Source organism: Eulemur rufifrons, chromosome 15, assembly GCF_041146395.1.
Source record: "Eulemur rufifrons isolate Redbay chromosome 15, OSU_ERuf_1, whole genome shotgun sequence".
Taxonomy (NCBI): Eukaryota; Metazoa; Chordata; class Mammalia; order Primates; family Lemuridae; genus Eulemur; species Eulemur rufifrons.
This window is the reverse complement of record NC_090997.1, coordinates 55,618,250-55,645,181: the sequence shown is the minus strand read 5'-3', so window position 1 is coordinate 55,645,181 and position 26,932 is coordinate 55,618,250. Positions and strand designations below refer to the sequence as shown.

At 44.4% G+C, this 26,932-nt stretch overlaps 1 protein-coding gene across 1 annotated transcript in view; it reads left to right on the top strand.

Annotated features, from left to right (window-relative positions):
- Window positions 1-607: 607 nt before the first annotated feature.
- The window catches only part of SIM1 (SIM bHLH transcription factor 1), a 65,631-nt gene continuing 39,306 nt past the window's right edge, over window positions 608-26,932 (top strand). The window contains exons 1-8 of the mRNA XM_069488428.1: window positions 608-782; window positions 10,282-10,364; window positions 13,813-13,902; window positions 14,459-14,567; window positions 14,706-14,791; window positions 15,490-15,689; window positions 15,904-16,010; window positions 16,706-16,853. Coding sequence (XP_069344529.1) covers window positions 608-782; window positions 10,282-10,364; window positions 13,813-13,902; window positions 14,459-14,567; window positions 14,706-14,791; window positions 15,490-15,689; window positions 15,904-16,010; window positions 16,706-16,853 — 998 coding nt within the window. The remainder of the gene's footprint in view (window positions 783-10,281; window positions 10,365-13,812; window positions 13,903-14,458; window positions 14,568-14,705; window positions 14,792-15,489; window positions 15,690-15,903; window positions 16,011-16,705; window positions 16,854-26,932) is intronic.

Sequence of the window (26,932 nt, the reverse complement as noted above, 5' to 3'; positions counted from 1 at the left end):
TTTCTCCAAATCTTAAAAATCAAACAAAAACCACCGAGCCTGGCAAGGAACGCTGAGGCGTGCTGAGGCCCTTTCTGGCCGTTTTTTGGAATTGGAACGGGTGTGTGAGTGATTGTGGAGCCGCAGATCTCTTACACTCTGATGCTGTTATCTTCACAGTGGCCTGAAAGAGTTGTCCGGGATTCCTGTTCTTCCCAAAGGGGCTCGGAGCCACCTCAAATGCCGCGAGACTGAAGAGCAAACGTCGGGGATTATTATGTCGATTTTCCGAGGGCCCGGGTTCGCCGCGAGGAACAGAAGAAAAGGCTGGCTCTGCAGGAGGCCCGCCGGCATTTGATACCGGGAGACCCCCAGAATTGTCCAAATTGCCGTGGATCAGCAACTTTCTCATACTTGCATCCCGCATTTTCAAAGAAAATAGCTTCCGTTCGCCGTACTGGTCTTTTAATGCCACCAATACACTTTCCTCAGTGCTAAGACTTCAGCCTCTTCATTCAAAGTATGTTTTATGTTTTTGCCAAATATGATCTTTAATTGAAAGTTTATTTTTGATTTTGGATGAATCTGTGGAGGTTACGCTGTAAGAAGAAAAGGGGAACGAGACACAATGAAAGAAAAGTCCAAAAATGCTGCCCGGACTAGGAGGGAGAAGGAAAACAGTGAATTTTATGAACTGGCTAAATTACTGCCTTTGCCCTCGGCTATTACCTCGCAGCTGGACAAAGCATCCATAATCAGACTCACGACCAGCTATCTCAAAATGAGAGTGGTGTTCCCAGAAGGTAAGTGACTTTGACCAGATGAAATTTCAAAGGCAGATTTGCCAGGCAATGAGCCTAGACCAGTGAGCAAAGAAGTACATACATATTTACATATATACTCTCTGCAAAGGGAAGTTTAGTCTGGCTGCTTGACTAAGGTCCTCGCTGAACTCAGAATTCCTGTTGCCTTTTTGAGGATCCCTCTGCTTCCGCAGTAATTCTTTCTCTTCAGTCCATCAGATATGTTTGGTTGGGAAGCAGCCCAACAGTCCTTTTGTCAACACTTCAGATACTGGGCTCAATTGAAAGTACTACTAATCCAAACATGACTTTCTTTTTTATTCCTCTTGTTAGAATTGTATCCAGTAGAAAGCAGTAGCACTGCCAAATTCTGTATTTTTGCTAGATATAGATAGGTGCATGTACATGGAACTAGCTAAGCCAGATAATAATTTCTCTGTATGTCTACAATTCTGCAAATGAGGAGCAGGCATATTCTTGAACAAATATGTCCTGAATTTATTCCATCTCCTGACTGCTTATAGCAAATTTATGGTGAGTTTTCAAGACCTTCACAGATTCTGAACCTAACTCTGGATCTTAGTGATTTGCAACTCTGGCCTTGATACTGTATGTAAGATAATAGTCTAGTCTCCAAATACACAAGATTGAATTAAGATGGTTAGCTTGCTTAGAAAATATCTTCTGGGCAGCAGGTTGGCAAACATACCCTGGGAAAATTGTCTGATAAGACCTAGAAGTTAGAATAGCTGAGCTGCTGACATGATTTAAAACTTGTATTTAGATTGTCAGGATTCACTGTATGAAGACAGAGCAGCCTTCTCAGAACATGTCCTGTATAAAACCATTTACACTCACTAGAAAAAGGACATTGCTCTCTTCCACTTATCCATTCTTTCCCTTACTTGCATCCAAATAACATAAACATTTAAAAATATTTTAGATATACCTTTGCTGGGGGAGAAGGATTTGGAAATATAAAAAAGAGATTGCCAAACAAGCAAACAAACAAAAATCCAAGAGACAGAACTCTGTTTATTTACAAATAAGCTTCTTATTTGACCCCTAGAGGTTTATGTTGTTGTTGATTTTAGATGTTTGGGGTTTATTGTTTTCTTTTAAATGGAGGGAGAGGAAACAGCCATTAATTGGGTTTGGAGTTTCACTTTGCTTGATCTTGGCAGTAAAGTTATTATCCAAGTCAAAATCTTGCAAAATATGCTCCAAATTAATCAGAGGCACTAAAGGAAAACTTTCAAATTATACTTCAGTTCTAGCTTCAAACTATAAGTGATGTTATAGTCATTTCCTCTTAAAGCAGTTCCTTGAACAGTTCCCTGGAAACCAACGGAGAGAGGAGAGGAATGAAAGCCTAAAGTACCTGAAAAGTTTTTTGTTGTTGTTTTGTTTTGTTTTAAACAAGGAGAAGAAGAAAAGGAGAGGGTACTTATATATTAAAAACCACGTTTCTCATTCAAACTGTGCTGAGAATTGCTGGTGGGAAAATTACCATTATGCCACACTGCCTTCTATTTAAAAAGAGATCTCGTTGTCTTTTATACTGTCAGCGCCTACTTTATAAAAATAAAGCTATTGCGAACTCCGCTGGCTGTGCTGTTCCTAACAGGATTATTAGCAGTGATTTGTCAGCCCCTGCGGTCTCAGTGGGCTCCCTTTCTGCGTGATTTCTAGCTGGTCTCGTCAATTATCGGTGCCGATGTTGCTCGCTGTTTGATCAGAAGCAGCATATGGTGCTGCTTGTGGGGCTGCGAGTAATCGCGGGAGGAGAATAGCGGGTCGGCGTTCCGGGGCGGGCACCAAGCGGGACGGGAGAGCCCGGGGAGTCGCCAGGCCAAGGACTCTAGTCTGCGTTGTGCAGACCCGGGCAGGCGCGGCCCGGGAGAGTATATTTTTTGTTATTTTGTATTTGTTTTTAAAAGAGCAAGCTTTTTTGTTTAATTAAACACTAACTCTACAAATTATAAAACGCATTATAAATAAATAGGAAAAACAAAAAGTAAACTCTCACAGCCAACTTCTCTTAATTTTTAAAGAGTGCGTCCACGAGGACTCCCACTGGAGTACCCTTGGTGGCCAGGCCAGTCCCTTCTGGCTACTTTTAAGGCGACTGTGCTTTCTGCAGCCCCCCTCGTCTTCCTCCTGAGCCCCGGACCCCACTCTCCCTTATTCTGTGGGTGAGTGTGAGGGGAGGAGGAGGTGGACGATGTGTGAACTCCGGGCACATCATTTATTTCTCCAGCTACTGTTGAGCTCATAACTCACTCGTGGCCTCCACCCAGTGAGTTAGGGTCATCCAAACAGCTGGCTTCTGAGGATGAGGTTTTAATTTTGACAATGGATGAGCTTCAAAAACTCAAAACCTGAAGACAGTCCTTTAAAATATTAAACAACAATGACAACAAACAAAAACCAAAACAAAACCACAGCTTTCAAAGGAGTAAAAGAGTCACAAGCCGCAGAACCAGGCACAACCTGCAGGGGGTGCCAAATGTGGGTTCAGTGTTGACTGAACAAGACAAGATTGGGGTCCAAGGCAGTGGAGTTATCTTTTTCTTTTTCACTTTTATGTGAGTGTTATCTTTTTTAGTGATGATAAATGAAATTTGTTTGAAGATGAAACTCATCTTTACATCTATCTTGAAGCCATCCTAGCACATAACAGGTCCTCAATAAAATGTGAAAGATAGGATAAAGATAGCAATTTCATCATGGTAAACATTCTATCACATGTAGCATATGGATTTTGCAAGGTATACAATCTAAAATAATTATTAATCTGGTGACATAGCTATAGGCATAACAATGCTGTAAAACTTTACTTACTTTTGCTCATATCACATTTCATCTATAATACCCTGTAATGCCAAAAAGCTATAAGTTAAATGAACAAACAAATATCCATCGTTCTATACTTATATTTAGAAAAAGAAAAAAAAATCCTTAAAATACAGGTCATTCCCCTCCCTCCTTATTTGCTACACACATTTTTTTTTTTTTCCTCCCAGAGTCTAGTAGTTTTCCTCATCTGGGGGCAAGTTTTAGCTTTTATTTACCTGAGTTGATAAAATTGAACTGTTGAGACAAAAATGAGAGAGAAACAGGGAGGGAGGGAGGGAGGGAGAGAGAGAGAGAGAAATGCATGAGATATGGGTACCTAGAATAATTAAGAATAGATCATTAGATTGGAGATCTCATAGAAAACAAAAAGAAACTCAGGGAAGATTACTGTAAAATTATTAAAACTTCATATTTCCCTACTGGTAACACATTCTATTCTAATATAACCTTGCAAAGAAAAAAAATGAAGCATGTAGAAATCTGTAAATCTTTAGTGTTATCAAAGTCAGAAAGGCAGTATAAAAAAAGAGAATGCATGACTATTTGTGTGCAAAATAGGACAAATTCAACTAAAAAGAAATATATATTTATTATCCAGCTATAATGCAATTTTGGCTGGGTGTGTAGTAGCTTGCACAATAAACTTTGAAAGGATCAGGCATGTTTTCAGTCTATAGCTATTGAGAATCTTGGTAACATCACACTACCATTTCATTGTCAAAATGTCTTGGGAAAATAAAAATAATCATAGAGTTGAAATTAGTAACTGCTTAGGAAAGGGTCTGTACAAAGGTAAAGGATGATTAAACAAACCTCCACAGACCATTTCTATAATATTCACCTCAAGACTGAAATCCTTAATGGTGTTATATTTTTTTGAGGCCAAGAACTGAAAAAGAAGAAGAGGCCCCATTTCCCACGTGGGTCGGTGATTTAAGGCTGTTTTTCTTGCTTCTTGGGGAAATGATTGAGCATTAGGTTTCCATGTTTATTTTCTTACAGAAGTTTTTCTCATTTAAAAGCCTTTAAGCACAGTTTATGCTCCACGCTGTTTTTCTCTGTTTAATTCCAGTTTTGATGTTGACTTAAAATGTGGAGCGCAGAACTAAACTCCGTGCAGAGCATTTGCAAGGCAGATTTATGTTCTAGAAATTGTAGATCAGATCAGTGAAACAGAATACTTTTTTCTTTAAAGAGAGGGATCACTAATAAAAACAGTAAGAAACAACAGCAAAACAGGTATCATAAGCTATGGTAGGATGCTCTTAAGCAGGGTACAATCACCTACCTAAAGTTAAAATTGGGCTAAATTTCTAGTGGACAAACCTGATGTCTAGAGGAGTTGTTTTTCAGTTCTGGGGGACCTTGGCAGCTTTGAGGTTTTACAGACACAAAAATGGACACACTAGGGAAGCCCAGGGATTCTTGCCACGTTTCTCCGTCGGGCCAAGCATTTCTTAAGAAAACGAGATTTGCAACCCCCTAACACCTAATGATTTTAGTGGACCACCCATTGCCAGCCTCTAATCCATACAATTTTTAATTTTGTATAGAGGAGGAATCCATACAATTCCTTAATTTTATTTAGGAATGGTCCCGCTACTGTGAAAGTGTTAAAACAGTGTCCACAGCGGAGCAAACTCCCTTCCGCAGGTACTCCCACAGAGTGGGCGGCTCCCGCGCGTCGTCGCTCAACTTCGGTGGCTCGGTGGCTTGGGGCTGACCAGCGGACAACTATTAGGTCGAGGTTTCCACCGCGCCTCCGGTACCTCCCGAAGCAGGGGCCAACCAGGTCCGCAAGGAGTTTCCGACCTCTGTCCGCGGTGGCTGCAGCCAAGGGCCCAGCTCACGGCCTCCGCACAGCCTCTTCACTTCCTAGGCCGGGCTGAGTCTCTGCCGCCCCTCGCTCAGAGCAGAAGTGCGGCTGGTGCAGGTGTGTGCCCGCAGCCCCTCGTGCTGTCCCCGCTACTGCCCCAAGGACAGGCGGTCGCCTAAACCTTAAGCCAAGATCTGGTCCGATCAGGCCGTTCTCGGGAGGGCGAGCTCGGTGCCGCTGTTGGGGTTCCCGTGCCAAGTAGAACCGAAGCGGGATTCACCTGTGCCTCGGCCTCTAGTGAGGTGGCATCACCAAGACCGGGCCGCATTTGAAGGCCTGGGGTCCCGAGGCGACATTGCTGGACGCTTTTCAGCCGCTATGCAGGACAGGACACTCGTGTTAATCCTACATGCATTTTCGTCCCCAGTTTTAGTCTGGGTTTGGATGAACTCCGACCTCCCCTGCTTTCTGCAGCGTCTGTCCGTTCGTGGCAGGCGCGGGCGCCCGCAGCCAGCTTGGTCCGAAGGCTCCGTCCAGACCCAGAAGCCCAAACTCTGGGGCCGGAGCGCGAAAAGGACTCAGAGAGGGTCAGCCCTGAGACCATTGATCTCACTCCAGAGTTACACTAACGTGGATTCCCCGTGCGGCCGCAGTGTCTCCGGCCCGCGAGCAGCAGGCGGGGAGGACAGGGAACACACTGTGGGGTCAGGCTGCTGTGTGGAAGGAGGCCTGGCCGGCGCGCTCTCCGGCGCCCTGGTAGCTCAGCCACACCCGCCCGGTGGCCCGAGAGGGCCGCAGGCAGGGCGGGCCCAGAGCCTGAGGTGGGGGGTGGGGGCGCCTTGGTGCGTGAAGCGGCCTCCTGCCAGTGAGCTTGGAGTCCGAGCTGGTAGCGCCCAATCTCCGTCTCATTTTTCGCCAGAGAGCCCAGCCGCAGAGGCACCTGGAGCCGAAATACAAAGGCCACTTTTTGCCTCAGCCCCGGGAAGGCTTGGACATTGCGCATTTAGCGAGGATGAGCAGGCCCAGCAGGATACACGGGATTTGGAGTTTTCAAGATTATTCCCCTGGGCCAGCCTCCCCTACACCCTCCGCCCACGGGAAACCTAGGGGGCAGACACAAGCCTCTCCAGGACCTGAAGTTAGGAGTTGGGCCTGGGAAGTTGTGGTCAGTTCTTGGAACAGCTCCTCCGCCCCTCCACTCCACATTGCTTAAAAGGCGGATCGCAATCTGTCCGGGAGATGAAGGCTCTCGGGAAAGACTACAGGGGGATACTTTGCTATTGAGATGTAGTGTTTATTTATCGAAAGAAAGAAAGAAAGAACAGTAGAACAGCTCTTCTCTTCCTTCTCTTCCCATCTGAGTGAAGGCGGTGATGATGCCGGGTCTGTAATCTATATTTTGTCAAGGGTATGAAATTCATTCCGAAGGAAAAGCTCGATCAATTTATTTTTGCTGCTTGCAATAACACAGCTGGATGATGCTTTGAGCTCACGCTAGCCTGGGGCTCATCATTCATTCGCCAAGAACGGGCCTAAATGGTGCCTGTGGGATTAGGTCAATTTTAGTGGATCTACTTCGCCTCATTTGGTTACTAATTGGTTTCTTGTTTTATAAATCGAAATCTCATTTTCAGGAAATTACAAAACCCGTGCAGTCAGTCCATTGAGGTAATCCTCGGGTCAGGGGGTATTTAAATGGAAATGGCTCAACCGCGCACTGAGGGTAAAGCAACAGTGAAACTTGCCTGGGTTTTCACATGAAATGTGAGCTAGCTCTTTAGATCCATAATAGATACATCCCTTCTAATGCTACTTATGTAAATATGATAAACCAGACTTTAAGGGAAGAGGGGGGCCTGGGAGAAGCAAAATTTATCTGCTAAGGTTAATATGGCATATCTTGGAAATCTTCCAAAATAGATTATGTTTTCCTTTGTCTTCGGCCACTTTAGCTGAGGAAAATCCTTTTGTCTAAAACCCGATTTAGTTATTGCCTCCCTCACAGAGCTTCTTTTCTCCTTTGCAAAACCCCGTTCTCTCGGCCTCACCGAATTACAAGAGAATCTTTAGATCTTGTTCCCACTGTAATCCCGCCGCAAAGGGAGCTGGTTTCCTCCTCATTTTAAGCAGACAATCAAAGGATTTGCGAATTTTCTGCGGTAGGTCAAGTGCAGAAACGAAATCTCAGCTTACCCCCTCGCCAACTGAAATTGGGTGTGCCAAAGCGCGTCACCGAAGGCAGGAGGCGAGGGGTCCAGCGAGAGGGGTCCCTAGCTCACTTCAACACTTTCGTGAGGGGGGACCCCCGACTAGGGCCTGGGGAGGTGCCCTTGGCACCCTGAAGGATGAGCTCAGACCTGGTGTTAGATCAGGAGAGCCTGACAGGTAGCTGAGAGAGCAGCCAGTTCCTTATGAAACATTAACCCAGACACAACCCTATGATGGAGGTTTCGACCGGGAACATAAAGAGAAGGCAACGCTCTGTGAAAGCAAAAGGTTTCTTAAAGGTGGCGAGGGGTGGGCAGGAGAGGGCGAGGGAGGCCCCTGTTAACCTGTACCGGTACGGGCTGTTTATTAACCTGTGGGGAAGTCTTATTTTCCCTGGTAGGCGCCTACTAATGAGGCCACAACCTGAGGCCACAAACAGCCGAGGCTGGCGCCAGGAGTTCGGAACCAGTGTTTAACCCGAGTCCATCCGGGGGATTTTCAGATCATTCGGGTGGGGAGGCCGTTCCGGAGCGCCTTCCACCAGCTTTGGGAGACCCTCAACATTTTAGATTAAAGACACTTGCTGGCCGCAAGCGCAAACTTCACACTCTTCTGGGAGCTGCCCGAGATGTGTCTGGCGTCACCACGCAGCGTTGGTCCTCTCCGGGCTCGCCCGAATGCCCTGGCCCTTTGCCCTTGCGGTGTTTTGGGTTTCAGGCTTCCACAGGCCCAAGGGCGCCCAGGGGCCGGCGCCTCCAGCGTCCTTCGTTGTCCCAGCAGGGTCATTTCCTTTGCAGCGTCTGCAGCGAACCCCTCCCTCCACTCCTTCGGTGTGGTTATGTCTGAGCCGGGATTAAGAAAAAATGAACATACCGTTCCAGAAATCAAAGGAGAATAGGTTGGCTGAGACAGGAAGAGCGAAGGAAAGGTGACAGGGCGACAGGGCGAAGGGGTGTGTTCAGGTGGCTGTGGCAGGAGCCCTCTCAGAACGGTCTAGGAGGACCACAGGGACTAGAGCAGTGGAGTCACTTTGGGGAGGGAAACTGGGGCAGGCTAAAGAGTCAGGAGGAGTTGACCCGGCACGAGAGAGGGAGAGGAGTCCCGGGTCCTGGGCGGGGGACATTAGTGTTTGCAGAGCGGTGGGGAAATCGTTAGATTTATTTAGATGTGCAAACACCCAGAAAGACCCGATTCGAGCTTGAGGGGCGCTCATGGTTATTCGTTGCCGAGATTTTGATGGGCTTGCCTAGGAAGCAGCTACTGGCCAACACCTTTTAAAAGTCCAACTCCGTGTTTTATTCTGAAAGATCCGCCCCAACCCCATATTACAATGAGAGTGTGTTTATCACTGTAATTCATGGTGATTTGACCCTTAACGCAATAAATCACCTTTTTTGGAGGGGGGGGGAGGTGGGTCATGTTAAATTTTGTTTAATGGTGTAACAAAATCATTTAACAACTTAGTTAAAATAATTTTAGCAGCAGCACTACTAAAAGATATCACCCATAAATAGTGTAAGATTGATCTTCGCGAGTTTCTTCTGCGTTATTTTTTCATTTTCGTTTTGCAAACAGGTACTCTGGCAGACTCCACATTAATTTTTGAAAAATCAGCCACAGGAGTCTTGAGCTTTTTATTTTTTAGGTATCCTAGGAGAAATGGTCTGTGGGAAAGCCTCTAAAGATCTTAACGTTGAAACATTAAGGAGAGGAAGAGATTGCCTTTGTTAATAGATGGTATCTGGAAGTAGAGAAATTGAATGATTACGTCCAAAAGGGAATGAAATATTGCTAAGAAGTTGTTAGCACCTCAAAGTAACTGACTTCAGAAAAGCCTATGCAGGTTTTTTTTTTTTTTTTTTTTTTTTTTTTTTTTGGAGGGGCAGACGAGGTGAGGGGGGTTAGGAGGGGGTTAGGAGGGGAAAAGAAGAGGAAGGATTGCGCAGGGATGCTGAACTGTCAGGCTGGAAATCTTCCTCAAGCAAACAGATTTTTCCGAAGGGGATTAAAGTCAAAGGCTGAAGGGAGGAGAATGGCTGGAAACCCCGCAGCCAATCAGAAAGACTGCCAGGGACCGGCTGGACCTGGCTGGTCGTCTCAGGTCGCTCTGGGCAGGCAGCTGCGGGGGCGGCAGCGGGCAGAGGGGTTCACTGGGTGTGGGGACAAGCTGGGACTTGGGAAAAGGATGATAATGAAAACTTTGGGCAAGAAGTTAAGTGTCTCTCACCCGGTGAACACACTAGTGACCTACTCAAAAGTTATCGCTGGATTGTGGCCTTGGGGGCTTCGTCTTGAGGGACTGCCAGGGGAGCCCTCGGCCAGGACCCAGCCCTCGCAGAGAAACGAAGTTTTTTCCGGGGGAGGGAATCTGACCTCAGTTGGGAAGCTGAGGGGGCAGGCCCGAATTTACACGCTCCCATCCTCCTCTGTCCGGGTTGGCGGAGGTGGGAGGTGGGGGAGGAGGATGGGGGGGCGAGCTGAAAGGGGAGACCCTAAGGTATCCAGTGGAGGGTACGCGCGCACGCACGCGTGCGTGTGACATAATTGCGGGACTAGTCCCAAACTGCCAGCTGGGTCGGGGTTCCGTCGCTAAAGGATGTTTCTGTGTCTCCACAGGGCTTGGCGAGGCTTGGGGCCACTCGAGTAGGCCTAGCCCCCTGGACAACGTTGGCCGCGAACTGGGCTCCCATTTGCTCCAGGTACAGGCGCTGCTTTCTCAGCGGCGCATACGCTTGAAGGGCCTGGGTGCCCGGCCCTGCGTGGGGGTGGGGCTTCTAGTTTCTAAAAAAAAAAAAAAAAAGATGGGGTGGGGGCATCCTGCCTGGGCGTGGCCCTCTCGCAGCTCCACAGCTCCTCCAAAGTTAAACCTTGAACTCTTAACATCCTTGGTTGTGGACGGGCCCCTCGAGGATGAGAGGGCCGCAAGGTGACAACCGAGAAGTTGGGTTTGGAAGGTAGCTGGGCAAGGCCCCATTAGGGCCAACGGACCAAGGGAGGGGGAGCCATTTGTCACCATTGGGCTGAGGGAACTGGAACGCTCGAGGCCAGGCCGCGGAGGCAGGGCCGCAGAACCAACCGAATTGAAGAATTTACAAAGGAAAGAACAGGAATCTGGTAGAAATGCCCGTCAGTTCTTCAAGCCCATACATTCCGGATCCAGCTGCGTCTGCAGCTCCTTGCATCTCCCTGTAATGTGGGCCTCCCTCCTCTCTTTCCACGAGTTCTCAGCCCAGGCAGTGTACAGACCCTTCCGTGCGCACATACACACCCCCAGGTAATAAGTTTAACCTATGTGAGGCGTCCATTAACTTGTTGTTTATAGTGCTCATCGTTTTAAATTGCCCATTGCCCGCTTAAGTCGCAGAACAAATATTTTAAATTGCAAAACTCCCGGTGGCGTTTTTAGGTTTGACACTTGTCCCCCACCCGGCACTCTATTATTATTCAAGTCCACTGGGAGCTCCTAGCGTGGGAGCCTGGAACCTAAGCAGCATTAGGGAAATCTAAGCCAGTTCTCCCTCGTGGGTTGGCATGAGCGGCATCTCTTGGCAGGAGCTCCTGTCCCACCACTACCCCGTCCCTCTCTCCCTTCCAGACACCAAAGAGATTTTAGTTTCACAGAACAAAGAAAGGGCTTGGGCAAGCGTTCTCTCACTAACCTGGCCTCCACACCTCTGAATTTATCTAGAAAGGTGTTTAACTCCCTTTTCTGAGACATCTTCTATCAGATATCCCTGTGTCCTTCCCCTAGCCTTTTCATATTCCCAACTAATTTCACTCAGAAATGTAAACAAGAGAACAAAATTCACTCTCCCTCACCCTCTCTACCTCTTGCTCAATCTCTTTCCTCTTCTTCACCCCCAATTTCTGGCAAGGCTTACATTCCCAATTTCAATAGCTCACCTCCACTCCATTCACTCTCACATCCCTGCAGTCTGGTATCTCTCCCACCAATTGTGCTCTGCACAGGTCAACCACATTTTGATATCCAGAATTAGATGGTCATCTCTTATCCTAACTGAGCCCATTAATTCCACAAATATGGGAGGGTCACTTGCCAGCCAAACAGAAAGCCTTGCCCTCCTGGAGTTTACATTCTAAGGAAAGCAGCCTTACAAACCCACAAAGGAGCACTGTATAGTGTACCAGGTGATACAGGTGCTATAGAGAAAAGTAAGAAGGGCAAGAAGAAAGAGTGGCGCTGATTAAAATGGAGATGGTTGGAGAAGCCCTCACCGAGGTGACATTTGGGCAAAGATCTGAGGGAGGTGACACTGATAACTTGATATTCTCCCCCTTTCTCAATTTCTAAAATAGCACTATTTCCCAGATTCTTCTCCCTCTCTGCCTGTTCCTCTTTGATTTTCCCAACAGTGGCTGGTCTGAAAATGCTGTTATTTCCCCAAAGTTCTAGCTCTGTTTTTCCTCTCACAGCTTCAAGACCTCCTGGGTGATCTTGGCCACTACCAGTGGTGACCCCAGCTAGTTTCTCCAGTCTAGACCCTCTCCTGAGTTCCAGACCTTTATTTCCTACTGCCAAGTGCACATATCTAAATGGAAATCTGCATGCACCTGAAGTTTAGCATCTCCAAAACAAGCATGCATTATCTCCCTCCCCCAGACTTCCACTCATACAAAAATCTCACTATGCTTTCCCAAATTTTCAGTTTTATTTAATGATGTCACCCTCTGCCTAACACCCTCACTGAAATCTTGAAGTCAACCTCAACTTTTCTCTTTGCTACCAATTAGCATGATGCCCATACCCAGAACCATCTTTGAATTAGCTCTCCCCCTTCTCTATCCCTCTTGTGACCACCCAGTTTCAGGCTTGACCATCTTTGGTGCAGTTACCCTCTCTGATCTACTCATCCCCACTCCTTCCTCCTGTAGGTCACTGTATATACTCTGCTAGGAAAAAAGACACAACAAAACATATCTAAGCATGCTATTCTCCTGTTTAGAAACCTCTGTTGGAATCATGATGCCTACAGGAGCAACTCCAGATTCCTTAAGTTAGCATTACAAACTCCAAAAATCCACTGTGGGTGTAGTTCCTCAGCCCCATCTCTGGTACACCAAACTCCTCACCTCAGAACACACTAGATCTGTCCTTTCACCAGTCCCTGGCTTTGCCACATCATCCCTTCTGCCTAGAATAATCTTTCTTCCATCTCCAGTCCAAACTTCCTATTCAAGGCTCTGCTCAAACAGCAGTTCTTCTAAGGCCTCTGTGATTCTACCACAGGCCCGTGTGCTGGCCTCTTGCTCAGCCCCTGGCCCCCCTGACTATTCAGCACTATCTATTCAGTTGTGTGGTTATTGTATCTATCTTCAGGTCACTTGCCCCTGCTGGACTTTCAGCTCATTGAGAGCAAGGTCTGACTCACCTTGCCTGAACTGAGGTCTCATTCACAGAGATAAAGGGACAGTGAAAGTCTTAGACTTTCCTTCATGGACAGCCTGTCAGTTTGATGCATCAATGTAAACTTAAACACACATACACATACACATACACATTATAGCACTACTCAGTGGACTTGCGGCTTATAAAGCCTCTCATCTCCTAAGTCCCCCTCTCCTGGACTCTTTCCAGAGTCACTGGCCAGCTTTGTTCTGTCTACAAACTTCAGACTGCCAGTCCAAGTCAATCAGTGCCTACTGCACCGGATCTTTCCCAAACCCTGCTATTACTCTTTCCATGATAGAACACTGCCACTGTGGAGGCCTTCAAGACTGACACAGGAGAACTCTGATTCTTTCAGTGACCATTGCCCCCAAATCTAACCCACTTCTTACTGTAGGCTGTGATTTTTCCCCAGAACGTGTGTGTGTGTGTGTGTGTGTGTGTGTTACAGATGTTCTCTTTTGTTCATTTTGGTGGATCCTGAGTCTTGCAAGGCATTAGCCTTGTCCACCACTTCTCTGAATTTCTCCCATTGGGCTGCATGCCCCACATGCTTACAAATTTAGAATGAACAAAAGAGGAGACTCACACAGCTGGTTTCCTATGCCCTTTTTCCTGACAGCCCCTGTCCACTCCATCTCTCTCACTTCTAGCTGAATGTCTCTAACTTCTGTCCTCCCCCTCCCATTTCTCCAGATGGCCCAGAGGGCTCTCCATTCACTCTATTTCTGCCTCCCCAGACCCTGGATGGCTTTATCTTTGTGGTGGCCCCAGATGGGAAGATCATGTACATCTCGGAGACAGCCTCAGTACACCTGGGTCTTTCTCAGGTAGGTGAGTGGTTCAAACTTCCAGCCTGCAGTTTCTACAGCCAGAGTTGGAAGCAGGGGGAGGGAGTTTCCTCAAACCTTTATATTTGCATTTCTGGGGCTAGAAACCTCACAGCTGGCCAGAGGACTCTTTAAATGGGTCTGGATCTCCCCATTCCTCAACTTTTTTTTTTTTTTTTTTTTTTTTTTTTTTTGGTCCTGTAGCTTCTACCCCAAGCCCAAATAATGGCTACTTTTTTGAGTCCCCACCACAAACCAGACACAGTGGGAGGAGATTACACACTTAGTCTATAGTGTCTTTACCAGAACATTGCCAGGGAGCTGCTACTCCTCCTCCTCATTACTACTGCTATTAGTAGTATTTCATAGATAAGGGAGCCAAGGCTTATATAGGCTGCAATAGGTGGCAGGCAGCAGAGTTGGAATTGGAACCGAGGGGCGATTCCAAATTTCTGGCTCCTGTCCCCACGGTGCTGCAGACCCCCTGGTCCAATCCTTCAGCCTCTTCACAGGGCATTCCACCACCACCGAGATGGTGACACTCTCCTCTTTACAGGTAGAGCTGACCGGAAACAGCATTTACGAATACATCCACCCGGCAGACCACGACGAGATGACAGCGGTGCTCACCGCCCATCAGCCCTATCACTCTCACTTCGTGCAGGGTAAGGCAGAAACGTGCCTGCAACGCTCAGGCCCATCGCAGTCCTCTTGTGGTTTTTTTTCCCCAGTTAGTCGTGACAGGGACCGGCGCCGCGCCGCCTGTCTCACGCCCTGAGCCTCCCTCCGCTCCTCTCTCCCAGAGTACGAGATCGAGCGCTCCTTCTTCCTGAGGATGAAGTGTGTCTTGGCCAAGCGGAACGCCGGCCTCACCTGCGGCGGCTACAAGGTGCGTGACTGAGCTGAAAGACTGACGCTGAGTGTAGTCGGAGGGGGCAGGACACAAGGCGCATGCGGCGTGGGAGGGACTTTGGGGCAGCCGGGACCGCCCCCGAAGGCGCCCTCGGCGCGCGACAATGAGCCGGCGGCCGGCGCGCTCTACAAGGGTCATTGAACTTCGTGAACACCTGGGGACTATGCTTAAAGACTGAAGTCTGACTGAGTCCAGACACTGTTCGGCAGTTGGGGCTCTTAACCTGAGGCCCTAGAGACGGTAGGGCCCTTAGAGGTCAGTAAAGCCTCCCAAGTGGCGAGTAACTTTGGTGGATTTGTAAATGTTTAGTCATAGAGTCAGATTTTGACCTCCGGAGAGGTTAAGAACCGGAGCTCAAAGCTGTGGTTCTCAACTTAAATGCTATCGCTGGGAAGCAGGTTCCAGGGCTCTACTTTGTGATTCGGATTAGTTACGGCTAATGGGGCCTAGGCCTCTGCATTTTCACAACTCCCAGGTGAGTTCAGTGTGGTGGTGCAGGTGCACTTTCTTAAAAACACCTTGAAGCACCAATACCTTTGGACTCCTTGGTGCAAAGCCATGCCCACACAGCAGGTGTGGGTGAGCAGAGTCTCAACTGTTTCAATCCCGTCCCTACTTGTTGGGGGCTCCTCCTGACTGTTGGCAGATTCTCACCCCCAAACCCTGCGCCGCAGGTCATCCACTGCAGCGGCTACCTGAAGATCCGCCAGTACAGCCTGGACATGTCCCCCTTTGATGGCTGCTACCAGAACGTGGGCCTGGTGGCCGTGGGCCACTCGTTGCCTCCCAGTGCTGTCACAGAGATCAAGCTACACAGCAACATGTTTATGTTTCGCGCCAGCCTGGACATGAAGCTCATCTTTCTGGACTCCAGGTGGGTGGGCAGGGCGGAAAGAGCCGCCCCTAGCGTAAGAGCGGCCCTGCTTAGTGACTGCCAGCTTTCTGGTGATCGTATGCGAGCCCATTTTGCAGATGAGGCGATTGACCGGGCCCTGGAAGGGCACCCAGGTCTGAGGCGGCTGTCGTGGGTAGGGGACACTCCCCTCCGTACCCTTGCCTGCACTTACCCTGGGGATTGCTCTCCTCAGGGTGGCGGAGTTGACCGGGTACGAACCTCAGGACCTGATTGAGAAGACCCTATACCACCATGTGCACGGCTGCGACACCTTCCACCTGCGCTGCGCGCACCACCTGTGTAAGGCTCCACCCTGCCCCACGCCCGGACAGCCCCAGCGCATCCTCAGTTGAGGGGGGTAGGGAGTTTTCCATCCATCGCAAGGGGACAGGTGGGAGCCCTTGTAGCCGGGTGCTGGTGATGTGTGAGGCCCGTGAGGGGCTGCTGGGACTCAGGGCCCCACCTGGTTTCTCTGACCAACGCAGCCGCTAACACAGGTGAAAGGGGCGTTTTGGGCTAAATGCCTCCAGGAGGTCTCTTATTTCCCTGCTAATATTTTCCCCCACCTACGAACCTCACTAAAGCTGCGAACGAAACCCAAGGCTAGTTAACTTCGCTCAGGCTCAGCTTTTGATATAGCTTTGCTTTGAGCTTGATCTCCCTGGTTAGGGAACCTGAGTCTCAGAATTCTGGGCTCAGACTTCTCCTTTTGTAGTTGGAAAAGCGAATCTGGGGTATACCTTCCACTTTAAATGTTACCCCCTTTGGAAATGGTGGGGGCCCACCCCGTTATCATCCCTATAGAGTGACCAGAGGACTCCATGCAATTTAACAGGACAATCCATTCTTTTGGGAATTCGCCTGCTGTGCCTCCCTCTTGCCTGGTGCAGTTATTAGGGCCCATAGGGGGCCGCACTCTCACCACTAGGGGTTGCATTTGGGACCAGTCACGGGCAGCCTGGTTCACTACCATCTGCGTTCTGTCTCTCAATCAGTGCTGGTGAAAGGGCAAGTGACCACCAAATACTACAGGTTCCTGGCGAAACAGGGCGGCTGGGTATGGGTGCAGAGCTACGCGACCATTGTGCACAACAGCCGCTCCTCCAGGCCACACTGCATCGTCAGCGTCAACTATGTCCTCACGTGAGTGCAAGCCTGGGACCCCTTCACACACTCCAGGCGACCCTGGTCTCCGTGAGGGTGCGGGTGGCGGGCACCCAGGTTAAGTGAGGCTAGGGTCCATCTGGGATGTCGGTTTGACGCCCAAGTGTTGGCTGCGCTGAGCTGAGAGGAGGCAGGTCGAACACTTTCATCTTTCTGAAGAGGCTTTCATCCTTATATTCTAGAGAAAGATTTAGGAGTTTTTCCATCACAGTCCATATTTACTTTCTTCTCTTTCCCTCTCTTAACCTTTTAAGCGAACTCTGCATTAAATAAAACTTAATGCGGCAGAAAGAAAAAGAGACAGAGAGGGAAAAAGATCCGACGTACGGAGGCATTTATGGTTAACAAACAGGACATCTGTTTCACTTTTTCAAATCTGGGGTTTGAAGTTCTTAATTTTAACCAGAGTCGCCAATCAAAGTTAAGAGTTCTGAGAGAGTGGTTTTTCCCCTGAACCACAAAGGGGGCTTAAGTGACCAGGAGAGTCTGACTTTAACTCCCAGAAAGCAAAGGGATCCGAGCTAACACGGGAAGTCTTGGCCGTCGCCCAGCCGCACACGTAGTAATCGCTTCCCTGGGTGAGGAGCGGAGCTCCGGGTACCACCTGCGGGTGCAACCGACTGGGCAACTGCAGCGGCCTGCATTTGAGCCTTATTCTTTCTAGAAACAATAATCATTTCTGGTCATCAGTGTGGCCTTGTAGGCTGATCACGTGGCCTCGTGTGCGGCAGGCTGGTGAAGAAAGCACGTTCTGTATGATGTTTGAGAAAGTCGAATTGCTTAGGGTTAAAGTCTTTATGAAGAACCCTTTTGTGTGTGCAGTTGCTTTTTTTTTTTTTGGTAGAGGTTGAAATTCTTGTGATTTTAGGGAACCTCAAGGATTATTTATTTTGGAAGCGGTGACACACCAGGCACTTAGCTATTTAGACATTAAGAAATTGGTTAAGGGGTGCTATTTGAAATCAGACTATACTACAGGACTAGATGAGGACTACATTCGTTCCATGTTGTTTTAAATTGCCAAATTAAAAATGTAGTAGTTGGAAATATGTTAGGCAATAAGACTATTTACTCTGTGTCCTGTTTAATAAGAAAATTTAATTCAACAGACTTAGAAAATGAATTTGGTTTAGATGAGGATTCAATATTCAAGAATAATAGCTAGTTATTAAGATAATCTTTTAATTTCTTTCATTTTAGTAAACAGTGTTAAAATCAATATTATTAGATTTTTTTGTAATAGCAAGAAGGCTGTGTATTTTCATACAGAACAGAAAACTTACTGATATTTTGGGTATCATGAAATAAAACCACCTATTTTATGAATGTAACTTTCCATATTAAAACAAACATAAGAGAAAATGGCAAAGCATAATTCATAAAATAAGCCACTCTGTGAAGCAGAAGTATTAAAGAGTGAAAAATTATGTCTGCTTACCATGGAAAGGAAATGGACATTCTTTAAGAAGGTGCTTTGTATGTCTGAGACATCACAAGCATTATACATACACTCTGTTCTCTGGTGAGTGCCTGTGGTTAGTAATCATTTTCTTTTTTTTATCAAACAGCAGGGTATATAGTCACACAGACCCACATAAATGATCCGAATGCAAGTTAGACCTTCCAATGGGTAAACTTAATTTATGTTCGGAGTCATTTTGAAATATTCTGTTTTGTTTTCCAGTAGATAAGTGTACATTTTTTCTTCTGTTGACTCTGTCATTCTTCACTTTTCACACTTCTTTAGAGCTGCAGAATTAAACGATCAACTTTACATGAGATTAAAAAAGATATAATGAGAATAAATAAATGATTTATAGAAGGAAAAATAGTATGACATATATATTTTCTGAACATTTTATACCTTGAAATGAAAATAGAAATAAACACAGAAGCATGTGTACATAGGCATGCAAGATGAAAAGCTGAAATTGATTACCCTTTTATGAGTCTCAGCTTCAATTTCTTGTATAAAAATTCTTAGGACAATTTTTATAGCTGCAAATGTGGAAACTGCTTTAGATGAAATGTCATCAAGTGGCTCTGTGTGTGTTCACAGGATTTTCATAATGAACAGGTTGCAGTTTGTTTGATGTGTATATCACACATCTGGTGGGAAGTTACTAATTTACATTGTCTTAGCAAATTAAATAGATGGCTATTGATTCTCTATGGTAGTAGTGAACTACCCACATACATTTGTTTTTAGGGCTATTTCCTTAGAAAGCCTGGGAATTATAAGTGAATTCTTTCCAAATACACTACCTCAAACAATATACTTAAAACCACAAGCTCCCAAATAATTTGACATACCAGATGTTTTCCAAATTTAAACATTTTTATAGCATACATTTTGAGGGGATTTTCATGTTATGAAAATATTGATGATTTAAAATAAACATTGGTCCAATGAGGGTGTGATGTTTTGGTGGAAGTTACATTCTTATGAAGCTCATTTTTAGAAATTTCCTGTTGGTAAATTTATTGTTGAAGTTAAAATATGCCTAGAAACATTGGTCATTATTATCTAACAGAAGCAACAATGAATAGAAATATTCAGTAACTTTGTTTTAATAAGCAGTTGCAAGAGTGCATATAGGAAAACTGGGTGATTTTAGAGGCACCTGGTGCTTTTTACTGACTTCTGTATGTGTTCTGAAAATCTGGAAAGGAGAGTAAGAAGACACTGTAATTAAAATTTTAAAATTCTTTTAGTTTTCTTGAGTTTCTGAGGTTCCATGAAGCTTATATAGCTCTTCATTACTTACCCTCAACAAAACAAAACAAAAAACTCACCAGTTCACAATTTTATATAAGACACACACGTTTGCCTTTTACTTTCCACATTAAAAAAGAAAATCTGTCTTATAAATTATGAGTGCCCATAGGTTTTGAAATAAGTGTTAGGTATGACAAGCCCTGCTCTCTGAGTATTTTCAAGACAATAAGTGAATGGAGCTAGTGTCTAGTAGCAGGGCATGTTGGGGAAAGTCCAGAAAATGTGGCGAGTAAAAGGAAAGTATACTGCGTAAAGACCTAAGTGATTTTCTTGAATTCATAGTTCCTTGAGTTTGTTTATTTAGTAGCATTAATTATTTATACCCAGTTCAGATGAAAAACATTAGTACTTAATGTGAAGAAAATTGAAAATGTGGAACACCTAATAAACTATGAAAAGAAATTTCTGCAAAAATTAAGAGTGTTGGTTAGGAAACACTTTTTAAAAACTTGACCAATAATAAATATATATATACACACACACACATATATATTTCTCTAGATAGATTTTATTTTCCTGGTTAGCAAAATCATTCTTTTATATTATAAACTATGTCAAATGAAGCACCTTTTGACTTATCAAGCAAGCCCCAGCAGATATAAAATAATTTAATCTTATGCCTTGGATCTGTGGAGCACTCATTGCATAGATTTAATCTTTCTGGTCATTCAAAATAACAATCATGCACTAATGTATGTCCATAAATTAGATTTGTTCCTTAATTATGTTTAATTTTTATTATGATAATATTGTACATCAAAGTCTCAGTCATCCTTTTCAGATGATCTTTAATGTAATTTAATGATTATAGGAACAAATTAAAGACATTCATATCAATAGTAATTTTATAACTATCAAAGCACTTTGTTAAAAGGAAGAGCTGGGAGATTTAGTCTCCCTTGAAATACACAATACCAGTACTCACTTAAATAATCTTGTCCATCATACACTTTTTACTCATTATAATACTTTATCAAAATGATCTGTATTTACTTTCAAATTCATCTTCATGAACTTACACACTTTGAATTGTTTTAAACAAATGCTGAATGCATATCTCTTTCAAAGTGCTGTCATGTTAGTTACCTGATTTGTTTCCTTGATGCTAGGTGAGGAAATTGAGGCTCAGATATGCTAAGTGATGAAGACAAAATTAAAAGCTGGTGTGTCAACTCCTACTGCATCCTGCTGTTCTCTCTGTAGAGGGGTGGGAGTTGAGGGTAGTGATGGGGAAGAAAATGTCTGAGAGAGAGAGGGACAGATGTGAATGAATGTGGCCTGTAGTGTTCAGCCTACCCAATTTCAAGATAGGCTTTGATCTGAATTCATGATGGAAGATTAAGAAGCTGCCTGTGTTGTTGCTTCACAAGTGTGTGCAGATATTGACATTTTCCTGTCTAAAATTTAGCAGTGCTATCTTCTCAATGACATTCAATTAAGAATATATCATTCTGCCCCATAAGTCTCACTAAGGACATTTTCATTTTGTAAGAAAAAAATGTGGCCTGCAAACTTTTTAGTTTTTTACTGAATCACTTGACTCTTGATTACACAGATGCATTATTGCTATTACTAATTATTTTATTTATGCAACCAGATTTAACATTTATGTTCTTGCTAAACAAAAGAGTTCAACCAAATGTCAGTGCATTGGCAAGCCAAGTCATCCTTTTTATCAGATGTGACACAAATTACTTCTTGTGGCAGCAGGGTCTTTCCTACATGGTGTGTGTTCCTGTGTGTGTGTGGGGGGGGGCAGTGGCCCTTTTCTGCCTTTGAGAGAGATTGGAGGACATCCAATGATAGCAGGGGATGTTCCCTGGAGGTTCTCTTCAGAGGCTGGGGATGGAGAATTTCCCAGCATTCTCTGGGCTGCTGTGCCATCCTTTAACCCCTTGGCACTACCGTTGCCCAGCTGCTTCTCCCTCCCCAGGCCTCTCTGGCCTTTGTTGTTGCCCTGACCTTGAGGGCACTGACTCACAGAAGCTTCCTATTCGTTCCTGTTCCTGGGTGGAGGCCACTTGGTGTGTGCTAAATGACCAGCCTGTCTGTTCTCTGACTTTCTCTTAGTCTGGCTGTTGGGAAGAAAGGATTTTGATCTTTGAGTCACATCATGGAAAAACATGGATCATTGCCTTATTTAAAGACAGGGACTCACATATGTTATTATGAGTGAATGGAGAAATTCAAATGGGCTTTACTTGAACTCGAGAAAAACATGTTTTTGTCTCCTGACTTAGTCTACTTATGTGGGGAACATTGTTATGTTTGACACAGGATGTGTGTGTGTGTATGGCAGGCAGGGGTATCCATATCTTAATAATTTTAGTAAAAAGCTGCTACTTCTTTCCTCTTATCAAATGTTACCACGCTGAGGAAGGTTGAGGAGTAAGAAAGACTCACATTTGAGGGGCTGCTACTTTGCATGAGAGGTTCAGAGAGGCCAAGTGACTTAGCCAACACAACACAGCTAGTGAGGGTTCTAGCAGGCATACCAATCCAGGGCCTGGATTCCAGTGCCCACCTGATTTCCTCTTTGGCGTGCTCTTTTTAAGCTGGTGATGTTGTGTGAGAGTGAACCATATGAAATTTCCATTTCTGCACATTAAAATAGTCTAATATTGGCTATTTAATATGATTCCACCTAATGTTTATGAAGTAATTTATGATGTTTTACAGATAATTTACATAGGTCTATGGATCATTTACTCCCTTATTTAATATGGGGTCTTCACAAAATGACTCAATTTCCTCAGAGTTTGGGTATACTTGGTACCTAGTCAGCGGCCAGGCGATATCCTGAACCACCAGGCCTGACCCTATCTCTGCTTCACCAATTTAAGCATCAACAGTCATGACGTTCTCACAAAGCAGCAATCGATAAGTGTCACCCCCAGAACATTATTTTATTTAGAACATCTGATATTTTACCAGGATTCAAATGGGAGCTGCTGTCTTTACTAGAATATTTTCTCTTTGATTGATTGCTAAATGGATAGGGCCTGTGAAAGGATCTTTTTTTTTTTCCTGGGGATTTCTTGTTCAAACAGAATTTGTTGTATCCACATCAGTAAAGCCGTGCTAATATGGGCTGCCGGCCAGATTGTGGAAATAGCCTCATTATATTGAACTGGATATCATAATGGTACCCATTAAGGTGGGATTCTCTCTATGTTTGTGCTTTTAAATCCAAGTCCCTTGCCACTTTTTACCTCTCTCCAAGAATAGCAACATTCTCTGGTAATGCAATCTTAGAATGTGCTGTCTCTACCTCCTCCTGCCGAAAACCATTATAAGAGTAGAATCCTTGGTTTTGAGCATTCTTAGAGGTTTGCGGCTGGCTGCTGCTCTGCAGCCATTCATTTTAGTAACCTTGCCTGGGATGACTGGAATGTGTTCTGGTGACTGAAGCTGGAGCTTCACTTCTTTCAACTTCTCATTTTAGTTGATATTGGTGTCCAAATACTCCACAGGCCAAGAGCTGCTTTTTTTTTTTTTTTTTTTTTTTTTTTTTTGATCTAACCAAATACTACAGAAAGTTTTTCATTTTAATTTTTATAAGCCGTCGAGAGACTAATAGTGTTGGAAATCACAACATTTATATTCACTGTTGAAATCTTACTGCAGTCCTGGCAAAGTGAAGTATTTGTTGTGTGGGATTTTGGTAATGGACCCCTGCAGGGTTACAGCTCAGGAATGCAGGAAGAATAAAGCCCATAAAGGGGAGGGCAGAGTGAGTGTCAATTTCATTCCTCCAATTAGAGCAGTTAAAGAAATAGCCAAGTTCAGGGTAGTATTTTATTGTGAAGGCTAATTGAAAACCAGGGGGAAATATTTAGAGACATTACATGGCACTTTACAGTATAATCTCTTTTCTATTTGTGTCTCTTCTCAGTTGACTCAATAGGATCCTCATTATAAACAAATTTTTATCATTAGAATCAGCTTAATTTCTGTTGTTACAATTAAGGGTATGGTAAGAAATGTTTTAGAGTAGTCTTCTCTACAATAAGCTGGGGATGGTTCATGCATTCACTCAGTAAGTATTTTCCCAGTGCCTGCTGTGTGCCAGGCTCTGTGGTAGGGCTACGATGTGACCGGGAGAGACAAAAGTCCCTACCCTCATGGAGCATGAATTTTGGTGCAAATAACAGATAGTACTTACAAACAAATAAAATGTCATATAACTTTAGGAAGTGATAAGAAAAAATTAAGCAGGACAAAGAGATGGGAGGGGTCAGAAAAGGCCTCTCTGAAGATTCATTAATGAAGGAAGGGAGTCAGCCATGCTGAGACTTGCAGGGAGAGCATTCCTGGTGGAAGGGAGTAAATGCAAAGGCTCTGAGGTGGAGACCAGCTTGGCATGTTGTGAAACAGAGAAGGTCATTGTGACTGCCTCAGACTAAGGGAGAGGAAGAGTGGAGGAAGATGATGCCAGATTAGGCTGGGTCAGATCATGTTGAGTCTTGAAGACTCTGAGAAACTGTTGGAGAGTTCTGAGCAAAGGCATGGGGTGATCTAATTTATGATATGAAAAAAATCATTCTGGCTTGTGTAAAGAATAGGCTTTGGGGAGGGTGGAAGGTGGAGGGTGGAGGCAGAGAGTACCATGGAGTAATGATTATAGTTGCCTAGGTAAGGGAAGATGATGGCTTGAAAAAGGGAGGTAGTATGGAAGGGTCAGATTCAGGGCATGTCTTGAAGGTAGATACGATGGAGTCTGAGGATGGATTGGATATGGCGTGTCAGAAAGAGAGAAGTCAAGAATAGCCCCTAGATTTTTAGCCTGAGCAATTTGGGTGAATGGTGGGAAGGAGCAACAATTGTCAGGGGCAACAAGGTGTGTGGACGTGTTTAGCTTTGAGATGCCTGTCATCCATCAGAGCAGAACATCATGTAGGCAGTTGGACCTGGGTGTCTGTGGAGTCAGGAGGTCTGGGTTAGAGTTTGGGTGTCAACAGTGCATGGAATTTAAAGCAAGCAGAGTAGATGAGATCACCAGAGCATGGGTGCTAATAAAGAAGAGAAGTAGCCTGAAGACCATGCCCTGCAGCTACAACATTTTAGGGTCTGCAGGAATAGGAGGTGCCCAGCAAGAGGTTGGGAGGAAGCAAACAGTCATGTGTGGGAGTGGGAGTAGTTCAGTGAAAGATATGCAGTGAAGTTAGCCCTTAAGGAAAGTGTGAAACATGGATTTTGTCTTTGAAATATTCCCTCCCTTTATAGTGGATTTCCATCTTCTCTGTGGTCCCCCTTCATCTGATTCCTTTAGTTTTTCTTATCCAGGTTAACAACTGCTCTAGTTCCCAAAATATGGCCTATTGATTGCAGCATCAGCACCACCCAGGAACTTGTTAAATGTGCAAATTTTTGGGCTCAATCCTAGAGCTACAAATGAGAAACTCTGAGAGGTAGAGCCCAGCAAGCTGTGTTTTAACAAACTCTTCAGGTTTTTGAGATGCATGCTGAAGTTTGAGAACTACTGCTTTAGGGGAAAGTAGCTGATAAACTCAATCAATGAATGATAGCAGAGGAGGCTTACACTATTATCTCTTTCTGGGCCATCTGCTTAGAGCCGAATAGATTAAAATAGGAATAGATAGATCATTTGAGCCTCATCCAGTAGACCACTATTGAGATGTCTTCAAGGGGGATAGGGAACCTTCTCAAGCCCTACAAATTATAAAAATAGGCAGCTGTCTATTCTGTCTTTGGTAATGGACTCTATTGATAACCATATATTCTGTGTAGTATTATATAAGGCCTCTGGCTCCAAATAAAGAGACAATAAAAATTTTGATATTTTTGAGGGCAATCCAAAATCTCTAGCAACCACCCAGGACTTACTTTGTTTAAACACAACTTATCTAGCAGGAAATTTTAAATAAAGTCTGAATATTGAAGCGCATGATAATAATAATGATGATGGTAGAGCATTTGTTGAATTATGAAGTTTTATTCATAAAATACATCTCAAATTTATTTTAGTGGTTTAAATAATAGAATTTAATGTATATTTAGCCAAGCATTACAGTAGTAAGGGCTTTAAGGAGATTAGAAATAAATGAATCCAATTAAAGAACATGTCTGTGAGATTTGATGTGTCATAGTACGAATGAACTGTTTGCACAGCAACTGTAAAGAAATCATTAATGATTAACTCTCCAGAAGAGGTTTAATCAAGAATAAATGTTATAGGACATATTTTAAAATATTTAAGTTAAACAAATGAAAATTTGTGCATCTGAAAACATTGCATCATTTCATCCATGCTATCATTTTTATGGTGTCTTTTCCTGGGGGGTTCAAAGTCCGACGTTCTACTTTTCTATAACCTATAGAAATGCCAGTGCTTTTGCATTGTGCAGAAAAGGGCAGAGCTTCCAACAGTGCTGTGAGGTTTGGCCTTGTGGAGTTTCCCCATATGAGACCCTGTGGAGAATGTGGGGACTCTGTGGCCTTGAATATGGGGTCCTAACTTCCCAGTGTTGTGGGAAGATTATTTTGTTATGATTAAAGGTATTGTTTCTGTTCCTGAAGTTTGTGTGGAGTTGAAAATAGGTGTGCTCCTTTCACCCCCTCTGCCAGTAGATGTTTTTAGGGTTTAGTACTCAGCTTTGCTAAGGATCAGAAGAAGTAGGGAAGGAAGTTATTCTTGTGAGAATAGAACCTCAACCAAATATAAGGTGTTAGGTGATGGGAACCTCCTTTACTTACCTTTCTTAGGTATTGGAAGAATTCTAAAGGGAACATACACTTGAAAAACATCAGCTTAATAAATATACAGTAAAGTGCCTGTTGAGGGGATGGTCACAGGGTGGGGAAGAGGGAAAGGATGAAAAAGAGGGAGCCAGAATCACGCGTGTGCATTTTATTTCCTATTTTTGAAATAAATACATAATATAAACTTGGTTGATACCAATATTACTTTTTTTTTATATTTGACTCATATAAAGTGAGCTAAAATTAAGTGTTCAGATTGTGGGAGAAGAGACAACTTTTAATCTATGCCTTTTTTGAAAGAGGCAGCACATTTTGTGTTTAATTGTTCGTATCTAACTTTTAAAGACCAATACCCTCTCCTAATCACCAAGAAAATAGAAAAACAGAAAAGTTATAAGATCAATAGAATGTGGAACTTAGACCTTGAAAGATTCACAAATATACTTAAAATTTCAGTAACTAAATATAGAATGAATTTCTGAGCATAATAATTAAGTTCTTTAGGACAAAAAAAAATGTGGACCTTACTTTGGAGTTTACTTCACTTGAACAATGA